We start from the raw sequence: 12,814 nt of genomic DNA, 5'->3' as shown, positions 1-12,814 counted from the left end.
TGCAAACGCTGTTACGTCACTTCTAACCGACACGTCACTTCTAACCATGAATCCAGAACGAGCTGTATTTTGAGCTTGATTAAATAAATGATTCGTTTAGAATGGGGAGGCCGTCTTAAAATATTAAACTTGCAGGACGTTTTAATGATACAAAGACCTCTTATATACCAAAAGATCAAGGCAAATTTGGTTTCTCATGTCATGACCCCTTTAATAATTGGTCACAGACATTTGACACATTGGTCGCTTCCATAAAAGTAAAGACACATTCCGTTATCTCACACATGCAATTAGCGTGGACAAAAGTTTCCCGCATGTTCAATTCTGACATTTACCTGAACTTTGCCGCAAGTATTTGGTTGAACCCTAAATTGTGCATTAACAAGTCCCCTTTCTGCTGGACAGAATGGATTGAGAAGGGTGTTGCTACTCTGGGTGACCTGTATGAAAATGGAGCGTTGAGATCCTTTAAGATCTAAGATCTAATATAATACTGCGGTTTGGGATTCCCAGATCTCAATTCTTCAGGTACTTACAGCTGTGCCATCTACTCTGTACCACCTTTGGGTGTAGTACACAGCCCCCTAAAGCGGCAGACACTCTTGAGATGGTGCTTGCTGCTTTTAGAAAAGGTTATGAAGCTTCAGCATACTATTCCTGGCTAATTTAGAGTCTAGGGTATGGGTTTTAACATATCTTAAGAAGCTATGGGAGAGTGATTTAAATTTAGAACTGGAAGATTGAGAATGAGGTAGGATTTTAAAAAAAATCAAATCTATGTCTAGTGATACAAGGGTGTGCCTCATTCAATTTAAAATTCTGCATTGTTTTTAATAGACTCCCTCTAGATTGTATAGACTTGGCCTTAAAGATTCACCTACTTGTTGGTGATGCCAGTTGGAGGATGGGAACATAGCCTATGTTTTTTGGTTCTGTACTAAGATTCAAAAGTTTTGTTCGAGGGATCAGAATTTTTTTCTGTGAGGTCTTGAGCACTCAGATTTTATTTTGCCCCAGACTTTGTATTTTGGGTGATGGGGCAGGTGTTAAAATAAGGAACAAACATATAAAAAACTGGGTCCTTACCAGCGTGATGATCGGCAGGCTGGTAATTCTTAGGGGATGGAAGTTGGCTGGTGCGTACTCATTTAATGAGTGTGCACCGAGTTGGGCAGAGGGCAGCTTTTAGAGATGTCACATGGGAAGTTTGGGTGCTTCTGGTAAGAAGTGGGGCACATAATTGACCTTCCTAGAAGGTTGCCAGGGAGGAGCAGTGGAGAGGGGCAATTCTGATTAATTATATGTCAATTAATTAATATGTGGAGCCCTTTTTCTTTTTTGTTGGTTAATTTCATATGTTTTTTTTATGTCATCAAGTATTTTCTTATAGAGTTATTCAATGTCTGACGAATGGGATGTTTGTTGGGTGACGGGAGGGGGGGAGGATTGAACAATGAGGCAACTTCATTTAAAAAAAAAAAAAAAAAAGGCAACAACACAGCTGCCAGAATAGCCTACATTGTAGAAATTATTATTAGTATTATTGCTATAGTAATTGTTCTGCAGCTGGGGGGTCTCTTCAACATATTCATATTTATCTCCTATATTTGGAATCAGTATTGACAAAACTAGGATGCACTTCAACAAATGGATTAATCGAGACTACAGGATGGTTTGTGTACTCCAGGTCATGTGACCTGTGCGCAGCTTGTGTGGGATGGTATGAGGATCGTGTGAAAGGCAAGACGTCACTTAGGAGGGAGTTGTGTTTTATTATTGCCCAGGGAAGTGAAGACGAGCGCTTGCTGCGTCCCTACAGAGTGTCACAGACCACTTACGTTTAGAATTGGATGCTGTTTAATAGTTTGGTGTAGTCATTATTCTGTTGTTTTAACTTTAGTTGTGTGACAGACCGTCGTCTAGGCTAAAACCGAGGACAGATTAGACAGGTAGAGTCGAGGACGGACGGTTCGTGGAAGAATGGCTCAGGTGTGGTTTACAGCCTCCTTAGTTGGGGTTCTCTGTTTCCTCTCGGTTCTAAATGCGTGTACATGGGACTCAAACACGGAGCTGGAGCAAGGCCTGAACCCTAGATCATTTGATGACGGTGCGGCTTACCTGGCTCACCTGCCGAATATCTCAGACGCAGAATCGTGTCAACAAGCTTGTTGTGACAACGAAGACTGCCAGCTCGCTCTCATCGGGACTCCAGCGGACGGAAAGCCAGAGTGCATCCTGATCAGCTGTATGAAAGATGGCAAAGACGTGTGTGATTTGATGCCAAGCACACAGTTCAAGGTGTACCGCAAAACCCAGGCTTCTGCTGACGATGAGCGCCAAAACGAGGCTGATGTTCGCGCTGTAAACACGACAGGTAACCATGACCGGGGAAACCATGCTTTACGATGAAATACCAAAGTTACTATAGTTCTAGTTAATACTGTAAAATCATTATAAACTTATATGGAATCTACTTGATAAGAAAAAAAAAATATTTATTTATTATTGCATTTATAGCGCAGATTTTACATGCAAAAACCATCAAACAAATTGCGCAAACGGACGAAAAATAGGAATATAATTTTAATGGAGAAACTGTGAAATGTTTGTCTGTAAACAAATTCATATTTAAATTGAAATTTAAAAGAAATTTAAAATAGAGACATTATGACATGTACATAGAGAGAAAATGCTGTATAGAAACCCTTCCCTTTTTACAGGTAGTGCAGCATTGTTATCTCCTGACCAACCTGTACTTCAGGTTTTACAACCTAGTACTGTAAAGAAGAAGTGTTTAATTGTGGAAGGGTACCTGCACGACATGTCCATATGGTAAATTATTTTGTTTCCATATGGTACAAAAAAAGTGCACAAATGTTGACCATATTAGATGTCTGCAGATATATAAAATATCTAGATATATCAGATTATATGACCAAATGCATAGTTTATGTCAGTTGAAATCTGACAACAAAGCTTTTTATTTCCTTCTCAAAATCAGTTTTGCTGTATAATTAACAAAGCTACACAGTCAATGCATGTAAACTATATCAAGGCCATCCATTATCCATTTTCTTCTGTTATTAGATCACTGTCTTCTGCCAAGTGTGGTGGGAAATTGTCGTGCTGCCCTCCCACGTTTCTATTATGATGTCACCAACCAGACCTGTAAGCAGTTTCTCTATGGCGGCTGTGGGGGCAACGATAATAACTTTGCTACCCAGGAGGCCTGTGAGACATCCTGTAATGGGGTGACAGGTAAACATCACATTTTGTTGGATGAAACATTTATGAGAAGCCGATAGTGTGTTGAAAACATTAATTTATCCTTAACATGTAAATCTTTATTATATAAAAGATTAATTTCCCCAAATCCTAATAGTGTCGTGATACATACTTATGCAACTCAGCGTAATTTACTGTATGAACTCCTTCATAATCTGTTTGATAAGTAATCTGTTAGATGCCTAAATTATTCACGTCTTTTCTGCTACCCCTTAATTGTCTTCCTGGCTTTTCAAAATCTTAGAGCTAAGTTTTTGTATCATGCCCTTGAATTTACCATTGTTTAGTTTATTCTTTCTAGATATATTTACATGTCAAGGTGGTCTAATCAAACATAATGATAAAACAGTTGTTTTGATGACAGAGAAGAGAATCTTCTTTATGGTGTGGTTTTAAAGGGATAGTTTACCCAAAATTCTCTCATCATTTACTCTCGCGACATCCCAGATGTGTAAGACTTTCTTTCTTCTGCTGAACACAAATGAAGATTTTTAGAAGAATATCTCAGCTCTGTAGCTCCATATAATGCAAGTGAATGGTGGCCAGAACTTTGTAGCTCCAAAAATCACATAAGTTAAACATAAAAGTAATCATAAGTAAATATGATGGATGTGGATGAGAAACAGATCAATATTCAAGTACTTTTGACTTTTCTAAGCACTCTTCTCCCAGAAGAGTTATTTTTGTGTTTATGGCGATTTGCATTCTTCGTCCATGTCACCACCTACTGTCAGGGAGGAGAATTTATATGGAAAAAGGACTTACATTTTGATCTGTTTCTGTTTCTCACCCACTCTTATCATATCGCTGAAGACAAATGTAACCACTGGAGTCTTTTGGATTACATTTATTCTGCTTTCATGTGATTTTTGGGGCTTCGGGCACCATTCACTTGCATTGAATGGACTTACAGAGGTGAGATATTCTTCTACAAATCTTTGCTTGTGTTCTGCAGAAGAAAGAAAGTCATACACATCTGGGATGGCATAAGGATGAGTAAATGATGAAATAATTTTCATTTTTTGGGTGAACTATCCCTTTAAGTATTTTCTATTATGGTTTTTGCTGCACACAGCTGCCGATTGTACAATCTGTTCCAGATTCTTAAAAGAACCAGTTATCAGGGTTTTGTGTTTATCTTTACCGTCAACACCAGAGAGTCATATCGAATGTACTAGAACATTTTTCAATGTATAATAGGCCTACTCATTGTACCCACTGTGTGACAGCAGCCCATGTGGAATGTAGTATGTGAGGAATGTGGTTCAATAAATGCAAATCAGTAAACAAATCCTGATATTGAGGACAGCTGCCATTTGCATCAAGATTATGTTTGTATAGGCTTACATTTTTTGCTCTGGGCATCTAGATAAAATGTGAATGCAGTATATTGAATAAAAGAAAAAAAATTAGGGTTTAAACAGATAGTTTACCCAAAAATCTAAATTCTCTCATCATTTACTCACCTTTATGCCATCCCAGATGTGTATGACTTTCTTTCTTCTGCTGAACACAAACAAATATTTTTTTTTAAGAATATCTCAGATCTGTGGGTCCATACAATGCAAGTGAATAGTAGCCAGAATGTAAAGGGTCCAAAAAGCACATAAATCAGCATAAAAGTAATATATACGTCTCAGGTGGTTATATCCATGTCTTCAGAAGCTATATTATAGGTGTGAGTGAGAAACAGAAGAATATTTAAGTCCTTTTTTTACTGTAAATCTCCACATTCACTTTCAAATAAAAAAAATAAATGTATATATATTTTGGATATCGTCACCTACTTGGTAGGGAGGTGAGTTAAAGTAAAAAAGGACTTAAATGTTGATTTGTTTCTCACTCACACCCATCATATCGCTTCTTAAGATATGAATTAAACCACTGCACATCTCATATGGATTACTTTTATGCTGCCTTTATATACGTTTCTGACCTTCAAAGTTCTGGTCATCATTCACTTGCATAGTGAGCCTAAATATTCTTCTAAAAATCTTTGTTTTGTTCTGTAGAAGAAAGAAAGTCTTACATATTTGTGATGGCATGAGGGTGAGTAAATGCTTAAAGAATTAAATTCTTGGTCCAAGTCTTAATGTATCACTAAGTCAATTAATTAGTCAATATAAAAGTGACTTGTGTTATTTTAGAGCACATCATCCTATGATCTGACTTGTCTGTGGTGATGAAATCAGAGGCTTAGTCAGGGAGACCAAAATAGGGAAACCATACAACGTTCATTGCAGCCTTTCCACAATGGGAGTGGGCAATAATCCAGTACTCACATTGTGGTCTGTGGTTGGCTATATACTTAAAATGGTCAGTCTGTTGGTTTAGGTCCTTTTATATTTTAATGGTGTTGAGTTGATTTATACGGCATCTATTTGGTTGTTGTAAAGTTCAGCCAGGTAACTTTAAGTGAGCCCTTTATTATTCTTAGTAAATTCTTGAAGCAAAACATGTAACTACTGGTAGTCCTAATTTAAAGGACTAAAAACGAGAAGTATCTGTATCAAGTCAATAAGGAACAGGAGTTTATGGTCCACAGTGAAGTGTGTTCCAGAACAATGGTATCTAATGAAAAATTACGCAACCACGTAATTTTGTGGTATTTCTATTAATCTTTTGATTCATATGGTCATGTATGAACATGCATGTTCTTCTAGACTCATACCCCGGTCCGTCATCAGCTAAGCTACTGCGCAATTTGACCACACTTATAAATGATTAAACAAGCTTATAAATGTAGTTGTTTATGTAATGCAAACATTAAAATGTGTCACCTTAAAAATCATGCACTTTTGCAAAAATGTGGGTATAGCAACTTGTTTCTATGAGATCAGGTAGGATTCAGGTTAACTGGAAGTGGTTTCAGCTTACTTCAAATGTTTGTTATGGTTTTAGCTTGTTGAACAACCGGTTGGGTGACCTCTGTGCAGGTGGATAACCTGTCTTGAGATGACATTTAAATGGAATAAAGATGACAAATCCTCTTATTGTCATTAGGAGTTTTATTTTCTCTCATATGGTAGAAGGTAAATTAAGACAATATGATTTGTGTTATACAACGTAATTGCCACAAAAGATTTGTGTGAGGGCCTGAGCGCGTGTGTGTGTGTGTGTGTGTGTGTGTGTGTGTGTGTGTGTGTGTGAGGGAGGGAGGGAATGTAACAAATTGTGCAAACATGTGTTACCATGCATTTTTATAGAGCATTCCTCCTTAATGTTAATTTTCCACAAAAATAAATCAATTTTCAGTTATTGACGACCTGGGTTTTTTAATAGCCGATGCCAATTTCCAGAGTGCAGTGTGGCCGATACGATGCCGATATATCACACAATTTAATATAGTAAATAACATAAATATAAAATTGCAAAAAAAATATTTAGCTCTATAATTACTAAATTTAACACTAAACTTTAACTTTGTAAAATATAATCTAAAAATATTATATTGTATTTTAAATGGTAGATTTCTGTTTAGTCATCAAAGAAATTGTTTATATATTAGGAAGAAAATAACAGTACACACAGTAGTCCAGCAACCATGAATGGCATGTGTGCATTAACAATTGCATTTTCTCAAAAAATAAAGAATCAAACCATTTGGACATACAGTGCATAGTGAATAAGATATTTACTTCTAGTACACGTGAAACGCATTTACTTTGAAGTGGCGCTCACACACTTGTGCGAATCCAGCGCGAGCGGCAATCTTCTGACAGTTTAAACAGCCTTGATCGCCTGCTTGGATTGTCAAGGACTGACTGTCATGATTTGTGAATCAGAGGAACTTTTGATCCTGAAGTTTTGATTCCGGCCGATAGAATACACGCTTCAGAGGAAGATATTAGACGAGCGCTCAACAGGAAGAAAAAGCTGGATTTTCGTGAGGTTTGTGAATTACATCTGTTTAAACGAGATATGTGCATAATTGCGGATGGTATGTGATATAAATGTTATTGATATTTGCATTTTTATCATTAGACAAGACAGTTAAAAGTTACAGGGAACTGTTGATGAGAGAGAGGGAGAATAAAACCGTCGAGCACTTTTAACATTATTAGCTCAAACGTGTCTGCCGCAGCTCTGATATGCGGACCGTTTAAACACTGTGTTGTACACCGGCCCATTATTGTAGTAACACGATGGCACGTAACAACAAAATGAACCGTGACTAGTCGTTTACATGTCTCGGTCGCATCACATTCAAGCAGGTGATTCTCATTACCCTCAAGAATCCAATGGGCCAAAGGTGAAAATGTATCGGCAGATGCCGATAATTAAAACATGTTGAATATCATTTGATTTATTGGCCTTGGCAAAGTGTTATTTTTAACTTGTGGTTTAACTGATTTGTACAGATGCTTCTCTGTCATAATTATATAGTTATATAGATGTACTGTTTATATACACTAATGTATATAGTGATATATAACATCTCTCTACTCTCCCTAGGTTCTGTGCTCAGTGACTCTCACGTTGTCTCTCAACGTAGCCGTATGTCTGTCCCAGAAAACAACAATGGTAGTCATGTTCTTTTGTTATCAACTGTATTGTACATACTAGATCAACATGAGATCAGTTCTCAGAAAAAGTTAGATTATGACGCACGTTTTTTTTAAGGTTTAGGCTAATTCTTAACTGACTGATGATCTTATAAATGGTATTTTAACTCTTATATTCAGTGTTTCTTGAGAACTTCTACAGATATTTGTTTTAACCTTTGTCATCCCACATATTATTAGTCTTAAAGTTTCTTGGGTTTGGTGAAATCCTGTTTTTTTTTTCTCCCCAGGCCTTTACACATGGATTTATCCTTGTAGTTTGCGGTAAAACACACTAAAACCCCAATGAAATGACTTGACGAGCACAGTTTTCTTTTCTGACTGTTCTCCCAGAAAAAGAAGACTGTACATTTTAAGTGTATATCTGCTAAAAGTTTGTTAACTTTTTGGAGTGTAGAAGCATGTAGATGTCTTCAAACAACAAAACTACAATTTTGATTCTATGGGGTCTATAAAGTATTTTTGCTTTGTTTCCATCTAAAACGTTGAACTTTATTCTTCAATATTCTGAATCTCTCTCCTCAGCTGACGAACCCAAGGCTCTTCAAGAGATGACATCCGACGAATTTCAAGGTATTTCATCAGTTTTTCTTTACTTTTTGGATTTAGCTTTGTGTGTTTGAGTTAAACCTTGCCTGACCACACCTTTGAGCAAACTACAGTTGAAAGAGTTTAATAATCTGTTATTTGGGTATGGAAGATCCAACGGATTACCGATCTTAATATTTCTACCCTTCTGTATTGTCAATCAGAGAAGTGCCAGGTTGCTGCACAGACTGGGCTCTGCAAGGCTTCCATCAGACGCTTTTACTACAACAATGGTGCCTGTGAGCCATTTATCTATGGAGGGTGCGGCGGCAACAAGAACAATTATGAAACCGAGGAGACATGCATGACAACCTGCACAGGTACTGTGTGACATGCTTCTCATTTAACAATCTGTTTAGATTTGGTTTGTTTATATAGACAAGTGTAATTAATAATACAATTATAACACTTCATTTTTGCACCTCAGTGAGAATTATTCCCAGCAACAAGAAGGAATCTGATATCCCCACCTCACCTAACAGCACCTACACTTTCCAAGGTAAAATATTAGCAAGATGTCAGTGTCGTAGTGGAAGCCTGAACAGATTCTAAACAGTATTAGCTTCATGATGGTCATTGACAATATTTATGTTATTCAAAAATACATAAATAATGCAATTCATACAAAAGTATGTATATACACCTCCTCTATTATGAACATGTTTACTATTTCTAAATAAGCTTTGTGGGGCTTAGAGTCAAACATTTCTAGGTGATGTAACTGCCTAGAGATTGTAAAAATAATCATATGATGTCATTATAAATCAGACTTAAAAAAAAAAAAAAAAAGGAAACTATGGCAGAAGTAGGCATAATATTTTGTTATTATTTATTTAATAAATATAAGCAGTTTTGTTTTAAAATATGATTAGTCTTTGAAAACCTTTTCCCATTAAATAAAAGTCAGTATAATGAAACAAACAAGTAGGAAGCCATTTTGTTTTCACGGTCATTTATATATATATATAATTTGATTAGAAATTTGTGGAAAATAATGAATTTAATCCATTTTGGAATAAGGCTGTAACATAACAAAATGTGGAAAAAGTGAAGCGCTGTGAATACTTTCCGGATGCACTGTATGTAGATAGATAGAGCTTGTAAATGTAAATTGAAAAACTTCTGTGAAAATAATGTATTTAAGGTGTATGAAGAATTTTACTACTTTTTACTTGATGGTAAAACCACCTGACATTTGAAGTCATTAAATGTTTTTAACTAAAATGTATGCAACCAACATGAATACAAAGATGTATTTATTTATTTATTTATTTTTAAGCACTTTTATTTGTAAAAATGTTTCTTCTCTTGAACTTATTTGACATTGATCCACATTCTGATTTCAGACCTATTACTAATGATGCAACAATGAGTTTGACAATTTTAATAAAACTTTCTTCCACTTGTAACCCAACTTCTAGATGCCTGTGTTGTGCCATCCGAATCTGGCCCGTGCCGTGCAGCCTTCCGAATGTTTTACTTCGAGGCCAGCTCTCAGTCCTGTAAGCCCTTCATCTATGGAGGCTGCAAAGGAAACCAAAACCGCTACAGCAGTGAGAGAGAGTGCCTGTCAGTTTGTGCTGGTAAAGATGGTAAGAGGGGAACAGGAATTCTGCTTAAGCATTCTGATACTGTAGCACCTATTTAGAGTTTGCATGATTGTCTTTACTGTGGTAGTGGTTCATTTAGTTGTATATCTTCTTTTTCTATAGGGCGTTTTGATGAACATGGACGCCACAAATATCATAGCCATTGGACTCCAGGTAAGGCACTGTTGCACACCTTTGCGCTGAATTAGAGTATAATAAAGTTGTACACCTTAATATTATTTACCTCAATAGTCAGGGTTCCCACGGGTATAGGAAACCTGGAAATAACAGGGAATTTTTAAATATTGATTGGCAGCCCTGGGAAAATCATGGAAATATAAATGGTCTGTTCTACCAGACATTGTCTAACAAACGTGCCATTTTTCTCTCACTACCAGCCTTCTTCCTAGTGGCTATCCTGGCCATCATGTCCGCCCTACTGCTGGTAGGTTTGATCCTGATTGCAGTGCGTAGGAACTCACACAGGAATGTCCTCATATTGGATGATAAGGAGGAGTTGCTGCCTGAGGAGAACATGTTTTTTGAGCAACCACCCAAAGCAGTTTCAAACTAAGCAGGATGCCAGCTGTCCTGTTTCAGTGCCTGGTATAAACGTCCATCTAATGACACTCCAACATTTAATGGAATTCAACTATTATGAATTTGAGTTATTTTGAAGAAGGCTCAATTTTGAGTTACATTTTGGAAGAGATTCCCTTGAAATTAGTACAATGGAACATTAATAATTTTAGTAGAATTAAAGAGTCAACGGTAAATTTAAAAGAAATACAGAGAATATTAAAGTGCAATACTCGGAGCTGGCACGATGAACTAATCTAAAATGCAATGTTCCGATGCAAAATTCAACCCGGTTTAACTGTATAAGTGGGATACTTTGCACTATATTTTGGTGAGCTGGTTTGTAATGAAATACTTCTGTTACCTTTTTTCATCTATATTATTTTTTCATTGGGTAGAATCCTATATAGGACAAGTAAATCAGCTGTCAGGCATGTATGTAATGTGAAAAACAATCAAAGATGAAGCACATAATGAATAACTTGCAGGTTTTACTGTGCATAAGTCTATCATATTTTTAGCCATTAGATTAATTGATTGAGGAATTTTGTATTGCCCTTTACCCCTGATGGCACATTTGTAGTTCTACAGTCTTCAAAAGGTCATCAGTGAGACACACTCTGATAATACTATGTGAAATACTAATTCAAGCCATAATTAGCCTTCTTTCTTTTCGTGTAAGCGTATGATTACAAGAAAATCTCAAAAATAGCATTTTTAAATAATATCCAGCAAAATGATCCATTTTATCTGATTTAGCTTAATTTTATTTAATTTTTTTAAATAAGCATGATTACTTGCATAAAAGACACATATCATTGAGATTTCAATATGAAAACATAACTGTTAATGGAAAAATAGAACAAATTAGGTACTTTGTTATCAACAAACCATGTCATCCTGATGTAGCAACTCTATGCAGGCTTTTATGATGCTCTTCATCGGTTGGCATATTGATGTCCCATAACTGTGATTGATGTACATGTAATTCACACCAGCCTGTTATTCATGTTACTACAGAATGTGGTCCGTCTGGTACACTTTTTAAATGGCGTTATTTTAACATTAAAAAAATAGAGAATGTATTCAGTTTGGCTTTCCTTTCAATATACTGATATACAAAAATGTGTTTATATGTTTGTAAGTGAAAATACAGTAATTAAATATATTCTCTTTACATTGTTACACTTGAATGACCACTAGGGGGTGATGGTGGATTTGAAGTTGGAATGAAAATGGAAAGAAATGCAGTCAGAATCTCACCTGCCCTTCTTAACATTTGAATTAAAACTAAGTTTAAATGGTTCACATTCCTCTCATATCAAAAGTTTATTTGAGTTTGTTAATTCAGGCGATTGCTGAGAAATTGTGTAATTACTGAACAGGCTGTCAGCCATAGACAGTAATAAGCTGGCAGCTGTACATGAATCCATCTTGACTTAGATCCTGGAATGAACTCCTTAACACATTGTACAAGAAAAAAGAAAAAGGATGTAATGAAACAATCTAAGGATGTGTTTAAATGATCTCTCCAACACATTACTAAGCAGTCATACAGCAGTGCTATAGACAGATGAAACCCATTATTTTATTATTTCTTTCCAATGCCTTTTTAAAAGTGAAGGGGAATGTAAGAGAAAGTCTCACACACTGATCAGAATTTGCAATGTAGTTTCTGTATTTGTCTCAGCAAGCTGAGAGTTCTGAAATTAGGTCATAAAGACGGAGCGATTAGCTCATTTCCCAGTCATGTAAAATCACCCCCTCCACTCACACAAAACAGCCAAGGCAGGAGAACATGAGAAAAAGTCTGGCTAGGCTTGCCATTGCCGTACAGGGCAAACTTTCTAGAAAGTCTTTGTGTACTGAAAAGGCATTGCAAATTTGTCAGGAATAAACTGCAGTTTTGTGGTTTTAACTGTATCGTTGCTGTATTTTCAATTGTGTTTTACTGGAGAAACTTTACAATATGTTGCTACTAATTTGTGTTGTACTCCATTGGAAAAAATTATAATAATGGGAAAAGAATTACAGTAATCCATATTTTACTTTTACAGTGAATGCAGTAATACTGACTTAATTCAAACAGAAAAGGCATAAATATATCAGTTTTTTTTATGCTGCAACAGATTGTAGTTAAACTGTAACTATGCTTACTGTAAGCACACAATAACAGTATTGTGTTTTAAAATACATCATGCAAGCCAC

At 36.1% G+C, this 12,814-nt stretch overlaps 1 protein-coding gene across 1 annotated transcript; it reads left to right on the top strand.

Annotated features, from left to right (window-relative positions):
- The first annotated feature begins 1,743 nt into the window (after nt 1–1,743).
- LOC127630055 (papilin-like) lies at nt 1,744–11,689 on the top strand. The gene is made up of 9 exons (XM_052107461.1): nt 1,744–2,374; nt 3,088–3,258; nt 7,741–7,809; nt 8,376–8,423; nt 8,603–8,758; nt 8,866–8,937; nt 9,860–10,030; nt 10,151–10,201; nt 10,426–11,689. Exons 1-9 carry the CDS (start codon nt 1,981–1,983, stop codon nt 10,599–10,601), a joined length of 1,308 nt encoding a protein of 435 aa, XP_051963421.1. The 5' UTR covers nt 1,744–1,980; the 3' UTR covers nt 10,602–11,689.
- The last annotated feature ends 1,125 nt before the right edge of the window (nt 11,690–12,814 follow it).

The sequence above is a fragment of the Xyrauchen texanus genome, chromosome 36, assembly GCF_025860055.1.
Source record: "Xyrauchen texanus isolate HMW12.3.18 chromosome 36, RBS_HiC_50CHRs, whole genome shotgun sequence".
Lineage (NCBI taxonomy): Eukaryota > Metazoa > Chordata > Actinopteri > Cypriniformes > Catostomidae > Xyrauchen > Xyrauchen texanus.
This window is presented reverse-complemented; position numbering and strand designations above follow the sequence as displayed.